Source organism: Acomys minous (genome assembly GCF_964271855.1).
Source record: "Acomys minous genome assembly, chromosome: 16".
NCBI classification, from domain to species: domain Eukaryota; kingdom Metazoa; phylum Chordata; class Mammalia; order Rodentia; family Muridae; genus Acomys; species Acomys minous.
The window spans coordinates 86,158,769-86,181,647 of NC_140498.1; the positions used below are offsets into that span (position 1 = coordinate 86,158,769).

The 22,879-nt window shown below is 49.2% G+C and overlaps 2 protein-coding genes across 3 annotated transcripts in view; both read right to left on the reverse strand.

Annotated features, from left to right (window-relative positions):
• Window positions 1–344: 344 nt before the first annotated feature.
• Window positions 345–17,018, reverse strand: P2RX4 (purinergic receptor P2X 4). Of its 2 annotated transcripts, none has more exons than XM_084762716.1 (12): window positions 16,785–17,018; window positions 11,351–11,498; window positions 10,228–10,299; window positions 10,038–10,116; window positions 9,216–9,312; window positions 5,811–5,891; window positions 5,580–5,721; window positions 5,349–5,485; window positions 2,338–2,431; window positions 2,177–2,242; window positions 1,828–1,923; window positions 345–1,190 (listed from the first exon to the last, which is right to left on the reverse strand). In XM_084762716.1, exons 1-12 carry the CDS (start codon window positions 16,916–16,918, stop codon window positions 1,164–1,166), a joined length of 1,173 nt encoding a protein of 390 aa, XP_084618842.1. In that variant the 5' UTR covers window positions 16,919–17,018; the 3' UTR covers window positions 345–1,163. The 2 variants fall into 2 exon arrangements, with proteins under 2 accessions (XP_084618842.1, XP_084618843.1); XM_084762717.1 differs by having other exon boundaries at window positions 10,044–10,116; window positions 16,785–17,017.
• A 340-nt stretch (window positions 17,019–17,358) lies between these two features.
• P2RX7 (purinergic receptor P2X 7) overlaps window positions 17,359–22,879 on the reverse strand; it is a 62,102-nt gene continuing 56,581 nt past the window's right edge. Inside the window, exon 13 of the mRNA XM_084762699.1 lies at window positions 17,359–19,177. Within this exon, the coding sequence (XP_084618825.1) occupies window positions 19,151–19,177 (27 nt within the window). The 3' untranslated portion in view covers window positions 17,359–19,150. The remainder of the gene's footprint in view (window positions 19,178–22,879) is intronic.

A 22,879-nucleotide genomic window follows, 5' to 3' on the forward strand; every position in this document is an offset into this window, starting at 1 on the left:
AAGTGGGAAGGACAGAGGCGGCACATACGGTACAGCCAAGAAGCCAGGGCAAACTCAGGAAAGGTAAAGGGAGACACGTGCCCTGCTGTGGTAAAGCAAGGATCTTTGGTCACAGGTTTATTGCAGGCAGCCACCAAAGCAGTGCTTAGGGATTCTGGGCTGCTCCTGCAAAGGACCTTCACTGCAAGATCGAGCTTAGGCATAATCTTATTATCAGGCAGATACCACATAAGGACCTCACCCCTGAGCCCGACGCCTTGTTTGGTGGCTCCCTTTGGATGTTGACAACTTTTGTAATGAAAGAGACCTTTGGCTTAGGTGCTAAGAGACAGCACAGACAAGGATTTTTTTTTTTTTAAAGTCATTTCTTTTAATGTTTGGTCCTCGGTCATTTCACCATAGCCCTTCTGAAAGGAATAGCTAACTGCCTCTGTTACAAGGACAAAGGCTCTGGTCACGGGGAAGAGGGACAGAGTCCCAGGCTTGCTGACAGCACCTAGGAGAGCTTCCTTCCTTATAAAGTGCTTGGGTAGGGCTGCTGTGCCTCAGAGACTGGGCCTGTCCAGAGGGTCTAGGGATGGGAACTTCCCAGGAAAGCCAGCCCTGGAGGCCCCGGGGAAGGTGGCAGTCCCATAAGCCACAGCAGGATCTCTGCTCTCAGATTCTCTCCTTACCCTACTATGCTCACATTGTATAGACCCAGACAACAGCACACCAGGAATCCGCTGTGTATAGTGAGCAGATGAAACCCCCACAAAAAGACAAGTTAAAAGAGTGTAGACAGTGAAAGAACGTCTTGCGTTTGAGGCCAGCCTGAGCTGTGTACAACGAAACTCTTAAATGCAGAAGGTAAAAATGCCAGACACACACACACACACACACACACACACACACAGACAGACAGGTGATGTGAAATACATTGCAATCTCGGCGGCACTCACGGAGGCTAATGCCGGAGGATTTGAATCTGAAGCCTGTCTGGGCTGCAGAGCAAGACCCAGGCTCAGAAAGGACGACACAAGACCCGCTGGGCAACCCTGAGTATGTGTGGACTGGAGACTGAGCTGAACTCTGGAACTTTCTCTAGAATGTTGCAGCAGCCATTTCTCGCATCTCACTGCTTCCGACGAGGCCTGTGTGGGGTTGACGCGTGGGGTCGGGCGTCACTGGTCCATCTCCCCGGAAAGACCCTGCAGAGAGGGGCAAACAAGTAACTACCCAGTGCGTGGCCACCCAACCACCTAGGGCAGGCAAGGGGTTCTGAGGCTTTTCCTACAGGTTTCTGGAAGGATCTCAACATCAGAGAGACTTCAGGTTGGTTCCACAGGGTCTCATAGTACGGCACAAAACTCTCACTCTGAAAGATGCGTGTAAGTGCCATGCAGATGAAGAGTCTGTCCTACTGTTCCTTGTCACAAGCAAGGGGTGACTAATTAAAAATACAGCCGGGTTGTAAAGAAGAAAAAGAAATCAATGCTGCCACAGGTGTAACTGCCTGGGCCACCAGTTGACAGGTGCCAGCCTTTGTAGAAGGGTCTTGTGTGGCATTCTCCAGTGGGACAAGAGACCAAGACAAGGTGTGCTCCCGCTTCTTGCCTGCCGGGGCACAGGTTCCTTTTTTTTTTTTTTTTTTTTTTTTAAAGATTCATTTATTATGTATGCAGTGCCTTGCCTGAATGTACACTCTCAGGCCAGAGGAGGGCATCAGAACACATGCCACCATGTGAGCCACCATGTGGTTGCTGGGAATTGAACTCAGGACCTCTGGAAGAACAGTCAGTGCTCTTAACCTCTGAGCCACCCCTCCAGCGGGGCACAGGTTCCTACCTGCTCGTAGTCTTCCACATACTTGTATTTCTTGTCTCGGTAGTAGTACCTTTTCTTCATGCAGTAGAGGACTATGACGTCACATAGCACTGTCGCCTGATTTGGCACAGAACAAACCGGGGAACATTTGTTTAGCTGTTGCTCTGTGAGGCCCCCCCCCACAATCCTTTGAAACCTAACCTACTGAGGAGGAAAGGCACCTCCCTTCTCTGCGTTTGGCCTTAGGTGGGGTGTCTGGGGACTCTTTCCCCTTGCCCTAGAGGCAGCCAGGGCTAAGGGTTAGGGGGAGGGGCAGTGCTCACTTAGCTGCTTACTGGTGAGAGAGGAAGGAACAACTCCAGCCACTCACCACCCCCAGCAGCGCCAAGCCGGAGCCGACGTTGATCATGGTGGGGATGATGTCAAACTTGCCAGCCTGCATGAGACAGGAGGAGAGCCGGAGTGTTCTGGTGAAAACAGGGCAGTGGGAGGGAGGCTCCCCACCCCGCTAGGGTCCAAAGGAGGGCCAACCTTTCCAAACACAATGACGTCAAAGCGGATGCCATATGCCTTGATGAGTGTGCGCTGCTCTCTGCCAGCAGGGTCTCTGTAGTACTTGGCAAACCTGGAGGAAGGGACGGTGGGTTAGGGAGCAAGTGCAGAGCTTGGGCTGTAGGAGGGAACGGTTGGAATAGGATCCGCGTCCCTGGGCACAGCTGGTCTTGGCTAAGGAGTTGCTCTGCCAGTTCCGCAGACACCAAGTGCGCTGGTGTGGCAGGAGGGCTCAGGACCCCTCCTGGAGGAACAGGACTCCTCTGTCATCACCATCTCCCTCCCGCAGGATGGCAGAAGCCTCTTGCTCTGAATGGCCTTCCTGACAAAACTGAGGCCACCTGTCTCTCTCCAGGGGAACCCTGGCTACTAGCAGAGAACTTGTCAGCTTAGTGGGGATCTGCAGGACTGCACGGAAGGATGGAGAAAAAGCCAGCCCCAGCACTCCTCTCAGCCCAGCATCCGGGTGGGGTACACCACACCTCAGTGCTCCTCCCTGCCCCCCATCTGCTCCTGCTGTTCATGTTGGCTGGGTGGAGATAACAGCTGAGCAGCAATGCAGCTACACAGCTCACCCACCGGACTACAGAATGCAAGCCAGGAAAGTCTGCAATCCCAGCATGCCTCTAAAAGGTCAATTGATTGGTCTTAAATACCTAAATAGCTAGGCCAGCCTGGTCTACAAAGTGAGTCCAGGACAGGGCTCTGTTACAGAGAAACCCTGTTTCCAAAAAACAAAACAAAAAACAAAAACCCACAACCAGCCAGTTTTAGATTCTCAACAGCTCCAGAAGAAATCTTGCCTTTAACACTGTTCCGTCAGGCCCCACCCTTGGCCTTTTACCAGGATTTTAAGCCTAAAGCCTGTGGTTTATCTGGTCCACAGCTTCTATGTTTGGGATCCTCAGATGAGATTTGTATGGGCAGAAGCCAGGGGCCAGGTGTACTGTGGGACCCATCAACTTCTCGGCTCTAAGATTCCAAACCAAGCCTCAGGTCTCCACAGCCGTCCCTGTAGGGACCCTGCAGCAGCAGGGCGTGGTGGCGCACACCTTTAATCCCAGCACTTGGGAGGCAGAGGCAGGCGGATTGCCAACCTGGTCTGTTACACAGAGAAACCCTGTCCCCAAAAAAAGAACCCCGCAGCAATAGATACAGAACAGTGCAAATCTGACCTCCAGACTCTGTCTCAAAAAACCATAAAAACAAAAACAGCCCTAGACTCAGACAGCCTGACTCAGACAGCCTTACAACCCCACAGAAATTTGATACCACAAGACACCGCTAGAGGGAGTCAAGGGTTGCTTTTAAGACCAGCCCAGCAAATAAGCACATTGAAAGTTCACTGGACTTAGCTACTTTTAGAAAATGACAGAGGTGTTCCCAGGCCTCTCGTCAGATTCTCAGGTGCCCTGGATTTAATGGTGCCCCCTTCTCAAGCTCATGCCTTCGTATGGCCTGCAAAGGTGACCTTATTTTGCAGATGTAATTAGTTAAAATGAGGTCATACTAGATTAAGGTACACACTAACTCATTAGAGTTCAAGAAGAGGAAGAGAGACTGGGCCAGGCTTGGTGGTGCCTTTGCCCAGCACTCAGTAGGTTAATGGAGTCCTGTTTCTGGAGTTTGAGACCAGCTGGTCTACACAGCAAGTTCCCAGCCTGTCCAAAGAAAGTGAAGGTGTGCATGGTGGTTCACACCTCTAATCCCAGCACCTGGGGTGATGACAGGTGGGTGGGCCAGGAGTTGAAGATTATCCTCAGCTACACAGAGAAGGTATGCAGAGGGAAGAAGGCCACGTGACCAGAGGTGGCGGCAACCCATGGACACACCGAGGATCGATAGTAGCCAGCAAACGTGTGACAGCAAGGAAGGGTCTGACCATAGAGCTGGCAGCAGCACAAGCCCCGCAGACACGTTGATTTTAGACTTCTGGTCTCAGAACTGTCAACAAGTAAAATTCTGTAGTTTCAGGTTGTTCTATTTTAGTTGTTACGAGAGCCCGGGGAAACTGGTATAGCAGCATTTAAAGCAGGCAAATTTGAGGGTAGCTCTTTATATTGAGTTGGGTCCTCACAACACAGCTCAGGCTTTATTCATGTTAGTGTTCCTCCTGCCTCAGCCTCCCGTTCTGGGATTGTAGATATGTATCACCATGCCTGGCTTGAGCACAGACCTCTCTTGAGTCTTAACACACTGCTATCCTCTGCATGCTGGGGCCGATTTGATCCCTGGAAAACCCATTTCTAGGCCATATCCCACTGGCCTTGAACAGAAGCCACAAGCTCATCTGTTCCTCACAGCAGGGAGAGATGTGGCAAAGGATGACCCTCAGAAACTAAGGTGGCGGCTTCTCTCTCGTCTACCCTGCATTCCTCAACATATTTACAAAATGTTTTTATTTTACGTGTATAAGTGTAAATACTCCTTGTACACACAGTGCCCAAGGAAGCCACAAGAGAGTGCTGACTGCCTTGGATTATGAGTTAGACTGTTGTGAGCTGCCACGTTGGTGCTGGGGACCAAACCGTGGTCCTCTGCAAGAGCAGCAGGTGCTAGCTGTTGCACACTGCTCTTTTTTCTTTTCTTTTTTTGTTTTTCTTTGTTTTTTGGGGTTTTTTTGTTTGTTTTTTGTTTTTCAAGACAGGGTTTCTCTGTGTAGCCCTGGCTCTCCTAGACTCACTTTGTAGGCCAGGCTGGACTCGACCTCACAGAGATCCGCCTGCCTCTGCCTCCCGAGTGCTGGGATTAGAGGCTGAATGCTTTTCTTGCAGCCTGACAGGGCAAGGAGAGCCCTTGTGGGCTTGGACATCACAGGAGCGAGGCCCTGCTGGGAGAATTCTGCAGGGTTCCTGGCCTTCCTGCCTTGAACTGGTGATACACAGCCTGTCCTGAGCGCAGTGGTCATTGGGAGAGGGAGGGACATGAACACCCCATAGGTATCTACTGTTACCCTCCCACAGGGTAGGGTAGGGCCTAGGCTCACACACCTGAAATTGTAGCCAGGAGACACATTGTGTTCCAGGTCCCTGGTGTCAAGGCGCCGGAAGGAATATCTGGGCAGACACAGGGAGGCAGCTCTGTCCAGGTTGCAGTCCCACTTGATCTGAATGCCCATGATGCCTCCCTGTGGGGAGAGCAGGAGATACACAGCCATGCTTTCAGAACTTGGGTCCAGCCTGGGGCCGAGACAGTATGAGAGAAGCCATGATAGCACTTACCTCAACTGCCATATCCTGGAACCTGTGCCCTGCATCCTCCACGATTTTGCCAAGACGGAATATGGGGCAGAAGGGATCTGTTCGAGCGTCATAAACGCACGATTTGAGGTAGGCGGTGGTAATGTTGGAGAGGATATTCCTCCTGGAGTCAGGCAGGAAGCAGAAGTCTGACAAGGGGGACCTCAGGGAGAGCCAGTTTTTTTTTAAGAGGCTGTGCCTGCCCCCACTTACTTGCTGAAATTAAACTTGGGGTACCAGATGTTGTTCTTTACCAAGAGGGTGAAGTTTTCTGCAGCTTTTAAAAGAGCTGGCCTGGAAAAAAAAATTGTATTGGTTACTAAACATGCACATGGCTGTGCAACCTTTCTAGCAGTTTACAGTGGCAGAATGAGCTTCTGGCATTTCCTGTTGTCTTCTGTGTGACACTAGGTCACCAGGCCTTCTGGATCCTTTCTTTGAAGAGGCGGGACTTCCTGCCCAAAGCATTTGCTGAAAAGGATGCTGGCTGTGGCCACCATGATGCCTTGGCGGTTGCTGGCCTCATGTCTGCCTTTTAAGGTGTTCAAGGAAGACGGACATGGTGGCGCGTGCCTGTAATCCCAGCACTCAGGGAGGCAGAGGTGGGTGGATTGCTGAGTTCAAGGCCAGCCTGGTCTACAAATCAAGTCCAGGACAGCCAGGGTTACACAGAGAAATCCTATCTTGAAAAACCAAAAATAGCTGGGCATAGTGACACATGCCTTAGGCAGAGACAGGTGGACCTCTGTGAGTTTGAGGCCAGCCTGGTCTACAGAGTGAGCTCCAGGAGAGCCAAGGCTACACAGAGAAACCTTGTCTTGAAAAAAGAAAAAAAAATTTTTTTAAAGAGAAAGAAGATGTTCATGAGCTATACGTGATCCCTAGATGTGGTTTTATAAGTCAGAGCACAGGGAGTTCACCAGCAGGTGCATCCTAACCTTGCTGAAAAGGAAACTGTACTACCAGAGCGGTCTCTGAAAGGTACCACATCAGCTTCTGGCTGACCAAAGAAGTGAGGCTGTCCCCAAGGGGACTCATTTGTTGGGTGGATTTTTCTTAGTGAGAATCTGACCCATCTGTGGAAGAGGCCTCTCCTGAGGCAGGAAAAACCTTCAAAGTTATAAATGGAATCAATAACCCAAGCCCTGCCTGCATTAGCAGCACAGCCACCGAGCGCCGCATGATGAGGAGAGCTGAGCCCGACACCTCTGAGGCTAAGTAAAACCCTGGAGTTGGGTCAACCTCAAAGTCCCCATTCCTCACCAGGAGGGAGGGACTTTAATAGGGTTTTTGCACTTTTGTCATTTTCTGTATCATGCCCCAATACCTGTGCACCCCATACTTTTTAAAATTAGCCCACTGTTTTTACTTCTTAAAAAAATGAAGTGAAATTCAAATAATATAAAGTTAGCCATTTTAAGGTGAGTCCGTTTAGTGAGGTGTTACGGCTCACACCTGTTATCCCAGCACTGGGAAGACTGAGGGTCACGAAGTCAAAGAAAAGTCCTGAGGTGGGCTTCGTTCTCTTTAAAGACAGAGTAGTATCCCCTTGTATGGGCATACCACAACTTGTATGCGCTCATAAAAACTGAGTCACTCCCAACTTACTCCCCAAACGGTGCTATTGACACTTGTCATTACTATTGTTGTCAGCGCAGGGTTTGCCATCTGGGGCTTGTTCTTAGTAAGAAATACAAGGCTGGCATGTGATGACCAAGACAGCCCAAGTCAGGGGCTCCTCCCTCCTCCTTGATGGAAAGGAAGGGACTGAATAAGAGTGGAAATCAATCTCTCTCTCTCTCTCTCTCTCTCTCTCTCTCTTCCCCAAGACAGGGTTTCTCTGTGTAGCCTTGACTGTCCTGGACTCGCTTTGTAGACCAGGCTGGCCTCGAACTCACAGTGATCCACTTGCCTCTGCCTCTCAAGTGCTGGGATTACAGGCGTGCGCGACCACCGGCCGGTAAAATCTCTCTTTCTAACGTCTGCCTGTGGGTGCAGGTGTTACGTCTGTGTACACAGCTGGAGGCTGGAGTGCAACGTTTAGTGTCTTCTTCATGAGCCCAGTCCACCTCTGAGAGGAGAGAGCTCGCCAATTAGACTGGGCTGGCTAGCTGGCCAGGGAGCCCCTGTGCCGCCTCCATGGCACTAGGATTACAAGCATGTGCCACGTGGACAACATTTTGATGTGAATTCTCAGGGTAGATCTAGTCCTTGGGCTTAACTGACTGAGGCCCCCTCCCCTCCCCACCATGCCTCCAGCTGCACGGGTATCTTTCTCACTGAGTGACCCCAATGGTATTTCTTGGACCAGCTGCTCCACCAGCTCAGACTGGTGACTTCTTATTTCTTCAGAGTCTCCATATATAATCCAGACTTGCTGCCCTCCCACAGACACTTACTTGATAGACATACACGTTTTGGGGTTTTTGTTTTGTTTTTTTCTTTTTTAAGAATCTTTAAGAGGCCAGGTGTGGTGGCACATGCTTTTAATCCCAGCACGTGGGAGGCAGAGGCAGGTGGATCCCTGTGAGTTCCAGGCCAGCCTGGTCTACAAAGTGAGTCAAGGACAGCCAAGATAGCATAGAAAAACCCTGTGTCAAAAATAAAATAAAATGCTGGGCGTGGTGGCGCACGCCTTTAATCCCAGCACTCGGGAGGCAGAAGCAGGCGATCACTGTGAGTTTGAGGCCAGCCTGGTCTGCAAAGTGAGTCTAGGACAGCCAAGGCTACACAGAGAAACCCTGTCTCGAAAAACCAATAAGAAAAAAGAAAAAAAGAAAAGAAAAGAAATACAATTAATTAATTAATTGGTGTTTTTGAGACAAGTCTTCTCTACATAGCCCGGGCTGCCCTGGAACTTACTACCTAGACCAGGCTATCCTCAACCTCACAGAGATGATCCTGCCTCTGCTTTCTGAGTTCTGGGATTAATGGCGTGCACTATCACACACGGCCTCTTTAAGAAATTTTAAACAGCCGGGTGTGGTGGCCCGCACCTGTAATCCCAGCATTCAAGGAGGCAGAGGCAGGTGTGTCTCTGTGAGTTCGAGGCCAGCCTGGACTATAAAGTGAGTCCAGGACAGCCAAGGTTACACAGAGAAACCCTGTCTCAGAAAAACCAAAACCCAAGAACTAGAGAGTGAGTGTGTTTTCAAGGCCATCCCAGGCTACACAATAAGGCGCTTAAAAAAAATCAAATCAAAACAAAACAAAACTACAAGACCAGCGGGGGGTGGCGGTGGCACGCACCTTTAATCCCAGTACTCGGGAGGATCTCTGTGAGTCCGAGGCCAACCTGGTCTACAGACTGAGTTCCAGGACAGCCAGGGCTACACAGAGAAACTCTATTTGGGAAAGAAAAAAAAAAAAAATCAAAAAGAAGACCAAAAAACCAAGAACTGTTTCCTGTTGGTTATTTGCGATGACAGTGCTCCAGCACACATAGGTCACCTGCACCCTTATTACAAGTGGCAACCCCTCGTGGTGTCCCTGCTTTGTGGTTGACAACCACTCTCTTAGGGTAGATTGCATGCACAAAACATCCCAGCGCACCTCACCCTCTCTGCCACCTCCCTCCAGGCTGAAACCCAAGGTTCCGGAAGCCTGGGAAGGACTCACGTTGGCACACCAGCATCGTCCTCCACTGGGCACCATGCTGCCACCTCACAGGTCTCCACAGACTCGTTGAATGGAACACACTTTCCAGTCCCAATTCCTGTGAAGAGAGGATAGGTCCAAGGGGACAGGGGTCTGGTTGTCAATCTTGTACCTTTGTGTAGTACAGGAGGCCCCGAGGAATGCCAGGCGCGGTGGCGCACACCTGTAATCCCAGCACTCAGGAGGCAGAGGCAGGCGGATCACTGCGAGTTCAGGGCTAGCCTGGTCTACAAAGAGAGTCCAGGACAGCTAAGATAACACAGAGAAACCGTGTCTTGGGAGAAAAAGGAAATAAAAAAGAGCAACATCTGGGTTTTCTGCTAGGTGAATGTTAAAAGGGTCCCTGGACTTGGGAGGTGGAGGCAGGTGGATCGCTGGGAGTTCGAGGCCAACCTGGTCTACAAAGCGAGTCTAGGACAGCCAAGACTACCATAGAGAAACCCTGTCTCAAAAAAAAGAGGGTCCCTGGATCTGCTCTTACACCAGGTCCCTCTAGGTTCACATAGCAAGGGGGGGTGGGTGGGGGTGGGGGGTCAGGGGGAGGCGGGGGTGGCGCTCAGTCTTCCTCGCTGATGAGCTAGAACTGAACCCAAGCCTCATCTACGCCAAGCCCCTGTTCTACCATTTAGCTGTATCCCGGGTGTATGTGGGGCAGGGAGGGCCAGGGTTTTATTTCTGCAATTTCTCTATCGCAGATGTGCCACAGGAAGTGGGATGTCACCAGAAGCCACCTTCCCCAGGGCCAGCATCTGCTGAGATGTCCCAGCTACTCGAGTTACTCACTCCTACCATTGCTGTGGGTGCCCGCGGAGCCAAGAGTGCAGTTGGAGTCCGAGTTACAAATGGTGGTCTTATCAGGGATCTGGAAAAGGAATGAATGAAAACAGGTTCCATGTGGTCCAGCCCCATACACGGTTTGCCAGGAGTAGATGTGGGTGTGAGGCCTGAGAGGCTTTTCCACGGAGCCACCAACCTCTGGACACGTGCTCTGCATCTGGTTCACAGTGATGATCATGTTGGTCATGATGAAGAGCGAGTTTTCCTCCTGTGGAGATAGAAAATCCTGTTGGGTCACCCTCAGAAGAGGCGAGTGGGGCCATAAAGAAAGTCAGATGGGGCTGGAGAGGTGGCTGTTCTTCTAGTGGCGCTGGGTTCGAGACTCCCAGCACCCACACGGGGCAGCTCTATTCCAGCTGGGCAGCGGTGGCGCACGCCTTTAATCCCAGCACTCAGGAGGCAGAGGCAGGAGAATCTCTGTGAGTTAGAGGCCAGCCTGGTCTACAAAGAGAGTTCCAGGACAGCCAAGGCTATTCCACAGTGAAACCCTATCTGGAAAAACAAAGAAAAGAAAAGAAAAGATTCTAGTTCCAGAGGGAGCTAATACTCTTGCTTTCTCTCTCCCAAGTGCTCCGAGCTTCATCTATCTGGCCACCATACATACACATCAGCCACGTGAAAGGAGACGCCAGGCCAGCGTTTGCCAAGTGGCACATAGCAGAGTCAATGTTTAACCTGCAGCTTTGGGGCTGGAGATTTGAGGCTAGAGATTTGGCTCAGCGGTAGAGTGCTTGCCTAGCATGTGTGAAGTTTCCAGCTCCGGAGAAAGAGACCAGAATGTTAACTTGCATCTGGGTGGATTAGCACATAGTGTGTGTAGGCTAGGATGCCCCGTGCAGCAATTTCTTCCTCTCTGTTCCTGATGGAATCTGACCAATTTCTTCTAGTTTGGGGTTTGAACTGTTGTTTTGTTTATGCCCTGTGACAAGCTTTGACTTGTGGGTGTAAGACAGGAAAGCAAACACAGGATGCGGAAGGTGCTATTTCCAGCCTCACTTCCCAAGACCTTTGCTTTCTCACCCTCTAGAGCTTGGAGAAACAAAGGTGTGGGAGAGTCAGAGTGCTAGGGCGGAGCCAGCCACACTATAGATCTGGAGGGTTCTCTGTTAGGAATGACCGCCCAGGGGAGAGCTAGCTGGCTGCATCATCTTCTCGGGCTAAAACCACCTGTGCACAGAGGTGGGGAACTCCGGCCGCTCACTGTACGTTTGCAAAGCCAGCAAAGACCTTCTTGTGCACAGAAGTCACAGCTGACATACCTGAGCTGGAATTACATAGTCTGCCACATCCCAGATCCGGAACCCAAGTTCAGAAGTGTTGGTCACCGCCACACCTTTGGCTTTGGTTGTCACCGAGCTGACCACAGAGTCAGTTTCCTGGTAGCCCTTTTCCCACACAAACACCCACCTGAAAAACACAGTAGGTTGTAGGATTCAGTACATTTCAACGGACATTAGCCAGGCGTGGTGGCGCACGCCTTTAATCCCAGCACTCGGGAGGCAGAGGCAGGCGGATCGCTGTGAGTTCGAGGCCAGCCTGGTCTACAAAGCGAGTCCAGGACAGCCAAGGCTACACAGAGAAACCCTATCTCAAAAAACCAAAAAACAAACAAACAAACAAAAAACAAAACACGGACACCATGGGGCAGAAGTGTGGCATTTACTAATTATTTGACTTGCAAAAGATGCCAAATTTCTACATTCTGGTTCTGTAAAATGGGCATAGTAGCCCCTCTGATTATTTTGTGAGAAATAAATGACGTGGTCGGCTAGCACAATCATAGCACGCAGGAAATGCTCAGTGAATGCTGTCTTTATCACTGGATGTCTGAGAAGGCCTCAAAACACTGTGGTCTTTGGGAGTCACCAATAATAGGTTATTATAACATGTTTCCATTTGATTTACATGCAGGTCATTTAATCCTGAGTCACTTTCCTAAGGTCCTATAACTAGCAAGTGGCAGAGTAGGGAATGAACTCAGGCAAGAAACTTCTGACGCCTCCATTGTCTCTAGACAAGAGAATCTTATCTCTTGTGTAGTTTTGGATGTTTAAGACTGGCATGGTGGCGCACGCCTTTAATCTCAGCATTTGGAGGCAGAGGCAGGTGGATCACTGTGAGTTTGGGGCCAGCCTGGTCTACAAAGTGAGTCCAGGACAGCCAAGGCTACACAGAGAGACTCTGTCTCGAAAAACCAAAACCAAAACCAAAAAAAAAAAAAAAAAAGACTGGCTTTTGCAGCTGGGCATGGTGGCATATCTGTAATCCAGGCACTCGGGAGGCAAAGGCAGGCAGATTTCTGTGAGTTCAATACCAGCTCAGTCTAAAAGTCCAAGAAAGCCAGGACTTCAAGAGAAACCCTGTCTTGAAAAAACAAAAAACAAACAAAAAGACTGGCTTTTGCTATGTAGCCCTGGCTGGTGTGGTACAGGCGATGTAGCTCAGGCTGGGCTCAAATGCTGGGGTAGCAATCCTCCCACCTCAGACTCCCAAGTGCTGGGATTATAGGTGTGAGCCACCAGACCCAGCTGTTGGCTGGTGTGTGTGATGGTGTGTGGGTTATTTGTGTGTGTGTGTAGGTGTGGCCTCAGATGTAAAAGAGGACAACTTATAGATGTTCATTTTCTCCATCGTGGATTCTGGGGGCCAGATTCAAGTTGTTAGGCTTGCAGAGCAATCATTTTGTTTGGTTTTTGGAGACAGGTTTTCTCTGTGTAGCCCTGGCTGTCCTGGAACTCACTCTGTAGACCAGGCTGGTCTTGAACCCAGAGATCCACCTGCCTTTGCCTCCCAATGCCTTTGCCTCCCAACTGCTGGGATCGACGGTGTGTGCCTCCATACCAGGCTAGCAAGCACTTTTGGAGACACAATCTTGCTATGTAGCCCAGGCTGATATTCACTATGTAGCCCAGGCTGGCCCTGAATTTAAAGATGATCCCCTGCCTCATTAGGATCCCAGGCCTGCACCATGTCTTCTCAGGAATTTATGTTTTGGTTTTTCGAGACAGGGTCTCTCTGTGTAGCCTTGGCTGTCCTGGACTCACTTTGTAGACCAGGCTGTCCTCGAACTCAGAAATCTGCCTGCCTCTGCTCCGGAGTGCTGGGGTTAAAGGAGTGCGCCACCACCGCCCAGCTTTTGGGTTACTTTTTCATGGGTTTGTTCAGTATAAGTCATCCCACAATCCTCTGCCCATCCTAAAGATGGGTTTCTCTCCCGCCAAATCCTCTTCTGCAGGGCTTCCAGGGACCTGGCGGCCTGTATGCTTGCGTGTAATCCACTCTGACACAGACGTTAGGGCAGAGAGGCTCTGGGTCTTATGACCCAGCACACTGAGTTAATAAATCAAGACAGAGAGATGCTGCTGTTATCATGCAATTAATTACTTCTTCATCACATGAATAAGGTCCCTGGGAATTCTGAGGTCAGTGTCGTTTTGAGAGAAAGGGTTTGCTCTATGCAGAAAGATTACACTTCCACCAAGATGAATGAAATCAGGAAGTTTACAAAGAAGCTAAAAGCTCCACTCTTGCGTGTGTAATCCCAGCACTCAAGAAGCTAAGGCATGAAAATTACTTGCAGATTCCCTGGCCAGCCTAGACCACATAGTGAGTGCAAGGTTACCATGGTCACATAGTAGGGCCCTATTTCAAAAGTACAAAAGTTTAAAGTTGAAAACAAGTCCTTAATTTATACCCAGAGTCAGTAAGATGGGCGAATGCAGCTTTTTGTTTATTTGTTTGTTCCTTCAAGACAAGGTTTCTCTGTGTCCCCTTGGCTGTCCTGGAACTACTCTGTAGACCAGGCTGGCCTCGAAATCACCAAGATCTGCCTGCTTCTACCTCCCAAGTGCTGGGCTTAAAGGCGTGCTCTGCCACCGCCTGGCTTGCACTGGGGCAGACAATACTACAAAAGGAGACCCCATAACTCAGCTGCCCAATGGAAACAGACTACAGCATGGGTAGGAAGTGGAGATCAGGGCTAAGAGTCCATGATTAGAAATATAACCTAAGCCAGGTGTGACGGTGCATGCTTTAAACTCAGCACCTGGGAATCGGGGCTCTATGGCTTCAAAACCAGCCTGGGTTACTTATCAAGTTACAGGCTAGATAGTTACAGATCTTGTCCTTAAAAAAAAAAAAAGGCACAGGAAAAATTTATAACATATTTTTATGTGGTTCATTAGAGAGAGAGAGAAAAAATTGAGACAGGGTTTCTCTGTGTTGCCCTGGCCTTCCTGTAACTCACTCTGTAGACTAAGCTGGCCTCAAATTCAGAGATCCACCTGCTTCTGCTGGGCTCAGAGATGTGTGCCACTACTGCCCGGTGACAAATATTTTTTTTGTTGTTTTTTGTTTGTTTGTTTGTTTTTTGAGACAGGTTTTCTCTGTGTAGCTTTGGCTGTGCTGGACTCACTTCGTAGACCAGGTTGGTCTCAAACTTACAACAATCCACCTGCCTCTGCCTCCCAAGTGCTGGGATTAAAGGTGTGCACTACCACCGCCTGGTGGCAAAATATTTTAACATCCTCAGTGTCTAGAATATGAGACTCGTGGCTTGACTAGTACACCCCTGTGTGATCCCAGCACTTGGGAGATAGAGGCGGGATTGGGAGTCCAGCACCATCACCCTTCACTACAGAGTAGGAAAACCTGGATCACATGAGCCGCTGTCTAACCTGAGCCCGAAACCTCCTCACCAAATAAAAGCTGGTGAGATGGTTTCAGGGAGTAAGAGCATCACTATGGACACCTAACGACCTGAGTCTCGTCCTCAGGAACCCACGGTGGAAGGAGAGAACAGACTCCTAAAAGTTGTCTTCTTGCCTCAGGTGCTACGGCGTGTATGTATCCTCACTCATACACAGACACACACACAATAATAAATAGAATTAACACTTAAACAAAAGATATATATATAGCTCAGAAGCACAAAGCTTGCCTAGTATGCATAAGGCCTTTGGCTTGATCTCTGGTACCTCAAAATCTAGTGACCATGTTTTAGTTTGAATGCATTTTGCATTTTAATTCAGACTAGAGGCAGCTCCAGCATTCCGTGGCTGCATGTGAGCCTCTTAAACCGACCACAGCCACAGAATGTTCACAGGGAACAGACCATCCCAGGAAAGCAAAAGCCGAGAGCTCGAAGCTACCTAAGAAGCTCCCATTTCCAGATACTTCCAACCCCAGTCACTGAGTCAGCAGCCAGCAGCGGGCCTCAGCGCTGAGGAGTTCATCACTGCCCAGCCAAACCTCGAGGGGAACCAGGTGTCCAAAGGCTCACACTAAACACGTTACACTATCTACATAAGACTTTTTCAGAGACAGGATCTCATGCAGCTCAGACCGGCTCAAACTCAACCTCCTCCTGCCTCGGGCCCCTGGATACTGGGTTTGCAGACATACGGATTCCTGCCACCCGGCCGGCTTCAGCTGGTTATCTCTAGTGCTTTCTGCTTCCATATGTTGGAAGGGAAACCTGCAGTCTTGTGAATTAGTCTGAACAGATCCCAAACCTCACGCCAAAGCAGGCAAAGCAGGAGGCCTGCTTTATTATTATTATTAATTATTATTTTATTTATTTATTTTCAAGACAGGAGTTTGCTAAATAACTCTGGCTGTCCCGAAACTCACTACGTAGACCAGGCTGGCCTCCAACTCACAGACAGTCTGTCTGCCTCTCCCTCCCCAGGACGAGAATTAAAGTCTACGCCTTAGGCATTCTTAATCATTGGGCCATCTCTTTAGAGACCTGTGTACCTATTTCATCTACCTGAGGCTACACAAAAATTCCTCAGGTGAGGATGGTCAGGCACAGAAGGTTTGGCAAGGCTGTGTGCTGGAAATTGAATCGGGGGTCAGTTTGTGAACTGGCAATCAGTATTATCTAAGGATTCCTAAGTGGTCTCAATGTGTATTGTAGGGATCTGTGCTTTAGGCCCCTTAGAGAGAATGAGAAAGGAGATCCACCTGTCAAACCAGCAGCTGTTGATACCAGAATACTTTGGAAATGGGCCCAGAGGCGAGGTAACTCCTACCGTCTCTCCTGGGTGTATTAAATTCTTATAAGTGTATTCAGTTAAACGGTTAATAATGCCTAGTGATGGCAGGGTATGTATAAACAGTAAACGGGGAGCAGCGGTTAGAATCGGGCTAAGGTAGGTACCCATATTCCCAGCCATTCCAAAACGAAGTAACCTTAGGACACTTTTGGGAAGTGTGACATCTCCAGGGTACTGAGTTATCAGAAGGTTCTTAAAGGGCCAGAAACCACAGACCCAGAAAGTGGCAAAAGAAAATCACAAGCCTTGGTTTCGGTCAGCTGATTTTGAAATGGAAACGAAGAGAGAAGATTGCGAGGACGCTTGGAGTAAAACCCTTCCTCCCTGCCCAGTCCCTCCACCAAGTCAAGGGGCATCAGGGAGCAAGTCAGGAGGTTTAGATGCAAGAAAAACGGGGTGACACTCTAGCCAAAGCTTAGCTCGGAGAGGGCATCCAAGTGTCCCCAGTATCCCGTACAAGCCGGTTCCAGGTGGCTAGAGCTCGGGGAGGGCGTGTGGCCGCCCCTTGGACTCAGGGAGGAGGACGCCAGCAGTCCCAGCGCGTGCCCCAGGCCCTTGGTTTGGAGGGGTGAGCAAGGGGGGCGCTGCCAGGTCTGGGTTCCCCCAGCCGCGGCCCCTCCCCAGGCCCGCTCACCCGATGACGTAAGCCAGGATGAGCAGCTGCACCACGCGGTTCATGAGTCCCACTTTACGGCTGCGGATGAGCACGATGCGCGGCGTGTCGTACTCGAACAGGAAGGCCCCGAGCACGGAGCAGCAGCCTGCCATGGCTCTGCCGCCCGCTCCGCGCTGTGGGCACCGCGGGTCGCTTCGCCGCCTCCGGGTCCCCGTGGCAGCCCCGCCCAGCAGCTCGGGCAGGCCCGGGGCGACGCCCGGAAATAGGCGGCGCGCGACCCGGGGAGCTCGTCTCCGCCCCCTCAGCTACCGGACCACAGCGCCGGGACCCGTGACTCCCCTCAAGGGGCTAGAGTTTGAAAAGCAAGAGTGGCTTTGCTCTCAGGGACGAGTTACCTCAGGAGTGGGGGGCGGGGGAGTGAGGAGGGCAATGACCCCCTGAGGAGGAGTGAGGGGCAGAGGGGTTCCTCCCCGTTGCAAAGGACAGCTCAGCGAGTTCGGATACAGGATAATGAGCCGCCCCGACCCTGGGGAATTTCGGTAAGAGTCTCATTCCTAGGGGACCTGAGCACTGAGGACAACAGTCACCTTTTCCTCATTTCTAGCACCTCCCAATGTTATGATTGGCTGTTGATGAGATCAGGTCCCTTAGCATCCGGCTCCCTCTCAGTGTTCTGTCTACTGTTTGGGGAGGACCCTTTGTACACAAATTGTAACACCATGTCCCCAGAGACTCATCATGTGGTTTTAATGACTTAAGTTGTTTTTTTTTAAAACAACTTATTTATAGCATATACAGTGTTCTGCTTTCATGTATGCCTGTACACCAGAAGAGGGCATCAGATCTCATTATAGATGGTCATAAGCCACCATGTGGTTGCTGGGAACTGAACTCAGGACCTCTGGAAGAGCAGACAGTGCTCTTAACCACTGAGCCATCTCTCCAGCCTCCAATAACTTTAAGTTTTAATCTATGGACTATTCTAAAAATATGGCAGCCTGGTGTGATGGTTCCAGCACTCTGAAAGCAGAGCTGGGAGCACTGGCACAAGTTCAGAACCAGTCAGATTTCACTCGGGAGGCAGAGGCAGGCGGATCACTGTGAGTTCAAGGCCAGCCTGGTCTACAAAGCGAGTCCAGGACAGCCAAGGCTACACAGGGAAACCCTGCCTTGAAAAACAAAAATAGAAAACCAGCCAGATCTACAGACCTTGTTCTAGTCTGGCCTGTACTATAAAGTTAGGCTGTTTCCCTCCATGGTCTGTGAGTAAGGTTACTTAGGCCACATTTGACCCTGGAACCCACATGGTAGAACAGAACAAACTCCTACAATTGTCCTCTGACCTCCACACGTCTCAATATCTGGCCTTCCTTTGTAGACCAGGCCAGCCTCGAACTCACAGCGATCCGCCTGCCTCTGCCCCCCCCAGTGCTGGGATTAAAGGCGTGCGCCACCACTGCCCAACTATAAGTTGTTTTTGAAGATTCTAAAACACAAGAATAGATATAAGCAACCTGACGTTTCCTTAACCCCTCTTTTCTATGTCTAACTACTACTGACCACATCTCCAGCCCGGATTGCTTCTTATTTTGTGATAACTATTTGATCTTTTTAAAAGTTTATTCATGTTTAAAGGATTTATTTTTAACTATAAGTATGTGTGTGTGCTCCCTTCTTCTTCCCCTCTCTTCCTCTGTCTCTATCTCTCTGGGGTACCCCTTCCCCCTCCCATGGTAACTAATTTAATAAACCTCATATATTAAAAAAGAAGAAGAAGAAGAAGAAGAAGAAGAAGAAGAAGAAGAAGAAGAAGAAAAGTATGTGTGTGCATGTGGAGTGAGTTGTGAGCAGGTGTAGGTGGACACTGGATCTGGGGAGACTGAAGTTCTAGGCCGTTATGAGCTACGTAATACAGGCACTGGAATCCAAAGATAGGTCCTCTGGAGAAGCAGTACACACTTTGTTTGTTTGTTTGTTTGTTTGTTTTGAGACAGGGTTTCTCTATGTAGCCCTGGCTGTCCTAGACTCACTTTGTAGACCAGGCTGGCCTCAAACTCAGAGCAGTCCACCTGCCTCTGCCTCCTGAGTGCTGGGATTAAAGGCGTGCGCCACCACGCCCGGCTGCAGTACTCACTCTTAACCATTAAGCCACCTCTCCAGCCTGTTACTATCATCATCATCATCATCATCATCATCATCATCATCTTATTGTGTGGGGTTGTGGACCTTTGTGTATACAGAGGCCAGAAAAAGAAGTCAGATCCCTTGGAGCTGGAGTGTTGTGAGTCACCTGACCCGATTGCTCGAACTGAACTTTGATCCTTTGCAAGAGTAGCATGCTGTCTTAACCGCTGAGCCATCTCTTCAGCCCCGTAGGCAAACCTCTAGGTCAGCCAATGTATCATCAGACCCTGTTTAAAAAAGAAAAGAAGTAAGCTAGGTAGTGGTGGCGCATGCCTTTAATCGCAGCACTTGGGAGACAGAAGAAGGTGGCTCTTTGTGAGTTCGAGGCCAGCCTGGTCTACAGTGTGATTCCAGGACAGCCAAGGCTACACAGAGAAACCCTGTCTCGAAAAACAAACAAACAAATAATGATAATAATAAAATAAAGAAAAGAAAAGGTCAGTACGAAAACTTGTATCTGTCTCTAGAGATAGGATTAAGTTAAAAGAAGGAAAACCCCAGGAAAAGGCAGTGTGGGTTGGGTTGTCCGATCATGTGATGGGAATTTACCAAGTTCCTGCTATGCGCTTGCAGTGTTCTTGATGCTGCAGCTGGGGAGGCAAAGAGGCTAGAGCTCAGCCGACAAAATGCAGTTGGCATTCGGGAGGAAAGAAAGGAACGCCCAGAGTTGTGTTTCCGAAGCAACTTACAAATGCTCTTTGAGAATGAAAACACATTCCAACCTTGGCTAACTACCCCACAGTGGTGAGTGGGCCCAGCCTCAGAAAGTCCTGAACGTCAGTAGTCTAATTATGTCTTCTAGAGAATTCTGAAAAATGATTAGGAAAAGAACGCTTTCTTTTCTATCCTTTTTTTTTTTTTTTAATATTATGTATGTGAGTGCTTTATCTGCATGTAAGTCTACATGGCAGCAGAGGGCATCAGATCCCATTATAGATGGGTGTGAGCCACCTTGTGGTTGCTGGGGATTGAACTCAGGACCTCTCGAAGAGCAGCCAGTGCTCTTAACCGCTGAGCCATCTTTCCAGCCCCTCATTTCTATTCTTGTCTTTAATCTTTCTAAACCCAGCTTTATGAGCAAGAGATGAACCCAGTGGAAGAGAGTTTGTGTAGCATGCCTGGAGTTTGACCCTGAGCATCATAAAAGCCATTCTAACTGAGGTGTGTGTGTGTGTGTGTGTGTGTGTGTGTGTGTGTGTGTGTGTGTGTCTGTCTGTCTGTCTGTCTGTCTGTCTGTCTGTCTGTGTTTGAGATGATCTCCACGTAGCTGGGGTTGGCCTCAAATTTGCCATCCAACTGCCTCAGCTTCTCCAGGGCTAGCATAGAGACTGCACCATCTATACCCAGCTTACATCTCAGATCTTAATCGTGTTCCGTTGCTTTTTCTGTCATGTGCTTGAGTGAGTATGGTTGGCATTGAGCAACTAAGGAATTTAGTAAGAGAGTTTTTCAGTGAGGGCACCAGCACAGTCTAACTAAAGAGTAGTTTTCAACAAATGACAGTGGAGCCAGAGTACAACCCCACACAAAAGAGCAAAACTGAACTCCTGCTCTTGCCATGTATAAAGTTAAGTTTGTCAAACAACTATAAAAGACATAAGTATCTGAGCTCAAATGACAAGCCTCTTCAATAAAGGCCTAGGTATCGAACTTTGAACCTTGGATCAGGCAATCACCTTTTTTTTTTTTTTTAAAGATACAATAAAAAAGCCATACATGATAGCACACACCTTTAATCCCAGTACTTGGGAGACAGGCAGGTGGATCTCTGTGATTTCTAGGCCAGCCTGGTCTACAGAGTGAGTTTCAGGACAGCCATGGCTACACAAAGAGAGCCTGTCTCAAAACCAAAAATTAATAAACAAAACAAAAAGCAAGCAACCAAGATAGACTCTCAGGCTGGAGAGTTGCCTCAGCAGATAGAAGCATTGCCTGGTTTGATTCTCAGTACCACATGGCGGCTCATGACTGACCTTCTGTAACTCTAGTCCCGCTGGACCTGACAACCTCTTCCAACCTCAGTAGGCACCAGGCATGCACATGGTGCACATACACACATGCAGTCAAGACATACACACAGCCGGGCGTGGTGGCGCACACCTTTAATCCCAGCACTCAGGAGGCAGAGGCAAGTGGATCGCCATGAGTTCGAGACCATCCTGGTCTACAAAAGGAGTCCAGGACAGCCAGGGGTATTAAACAGAGAAACCTTATCTCGGAAAACCAAACAACAACAAAAAACAAACAAAGAAAAAAAAACCCACTCATACACATAATAAAATTTAATTTAATTTTTTTTTTTAAAAAGAAAGATGGACAATAAGGGTGTGGACCTGTCACTCCAGTTCCAAGGACTCTGATGCCCTCTTCTGGACTCCATGGGCACCAGGCAGGCACCTGGTGTATAGACGTAATATGCAAACACAGTACCCTTACACACTGAATAAATGGATGACAGGAAATGTGATTCAGTGGTAATATTAAACAACCAATTACCATGTGACCCATCAAATCCAGTCCTAAGTATGATGTTCTGTTGCTTTGAAATGGGACCTCACACTGTGTAGTGCAGACTGGCCTGGGATTCGCAGGACTCTTGGTCCTGCAGCCTCCTAAGCACTGACTGGGATTACAGACACCACACCCTGTACCTCAGAGCCTGGGGTAAAGAGAAAAGAAAAGACCGCTTCTACAAAAGCTTGTAGGAATGTTCACAGCAGCAGCTGTAAAAACCAGGAAGAAGTCGGGCGGTGATGGCACACACCTTTAATCCCAGCACACGGGAGGCAGAGGCAGGTGGATCACTGTGAGTTCCAGGCCAGCCTGGTCTACAGAGCAAATTCCAGGACAGCTAGAGCTGTTACACAGAGAAACCCTGTCTTGGGAAAAAACAAAACAAACAAAAAAAAAAAAACAAAATCAAAGCAAAACAAACCAGGAAGAATGTAGCCTAAATGTCTCCCACAACACAGAGAAGCATCTGCCAGGACCCGCCCCACCTGTCGCCCACCATCGCCAGATCCCTTCTGCTCTGCATCCAGCCTGTCCACCCAGTCAGAGCTCTCACATCCTTCTCCAGGGTCTAGCCCAGCAAATGGATGGACCTATGGAAGACCATACTGAGGTAGCTCAGTCCCAGAAAGATGAATGTGGCGTGTTCTCTCTCTTGACAGGCTGCTAGCTCCAGCTCTTCAGTTGTAAGTGTAGTTCATATCCCTTTGTCAGGGAAACTCCTCTTTACGATGGATGGAGATCATCACAGAAAAACACAATCAAAATGCACAGTGGGGAAAAAAAGTCCAGTCCTAACGAATACATGGGCAAAACAACTCCTGTGCCTAAGGCTCAGGGACCATTGTGGAAGAGGGGGGCAGAAAGAGTGTAAGACCCAGAAGATGATGAGGGAGGGTGCTGTGAGAGTGTCTCCAGTCGATGGCAGAAGCCACTCACCAGTGTGACGGCCTGAACGTGAACTGAAAAAGTACAACAATAATAGATATGACAGAATGGACGGGAAAGGCTATGAGGCCTCAGCCCTACACAAAGAACAGGCAACTAAGAAATGCAGAGGGGGCCAGGTGGTAGTGGCGTAAACCTTTAATCCCAGCACGTGGGAGGCAGAGGCAGGCGGATCTCTGTGAGTTCAAGGCCAGCCTGGTCTACAGAGCAAGTTCCAGGACAGCTAGAGCTGTTACACAGAGAAACCCTGTCTCAAAACACCTTAAAAAAAAAAAAAAAAAGGTATCGAGTAGGATAGTCTTCCCCAGGAGGAGCACGCCAATTGCCTATCCAATAACAAATGGTTAGCCCTGATAACACACATGTAAGTAACAAGATACAAACTGATCAGGTTATATTCCGGAATGCATATATATGTGTGTGTGTTCTCTCTCTGTGTGTGTGTTCTGTGTGTGTATATATATTTATGT

Excerpts from the sequence above, each read along its gene's own strand:
- P2RX4 (XM_084762716.1), bottom strand. The coding sequence starts at position 16,918 with ATGGCAGGCTGCTGCTCCGTGCTCGGGGCCTTCCTGTTCGAGTACGAC. Across the intron at positions 11,499-16,784 it reads ATCCTGGCTTACGTCATCGG|GTGGGTGTTTGTGTGGGAAA; the intron begins GTGAGCGGGCCT and ends TGTGTTTTTCAG. Across the intron at positions 5,892-9,215 it reads GACGATGCTGGTGTGCCAAC|GCCAGCTCTTTTAAAAGCTG; the intron begins GTGAGTCCTTCC and ends TTTTTTTTCCAG.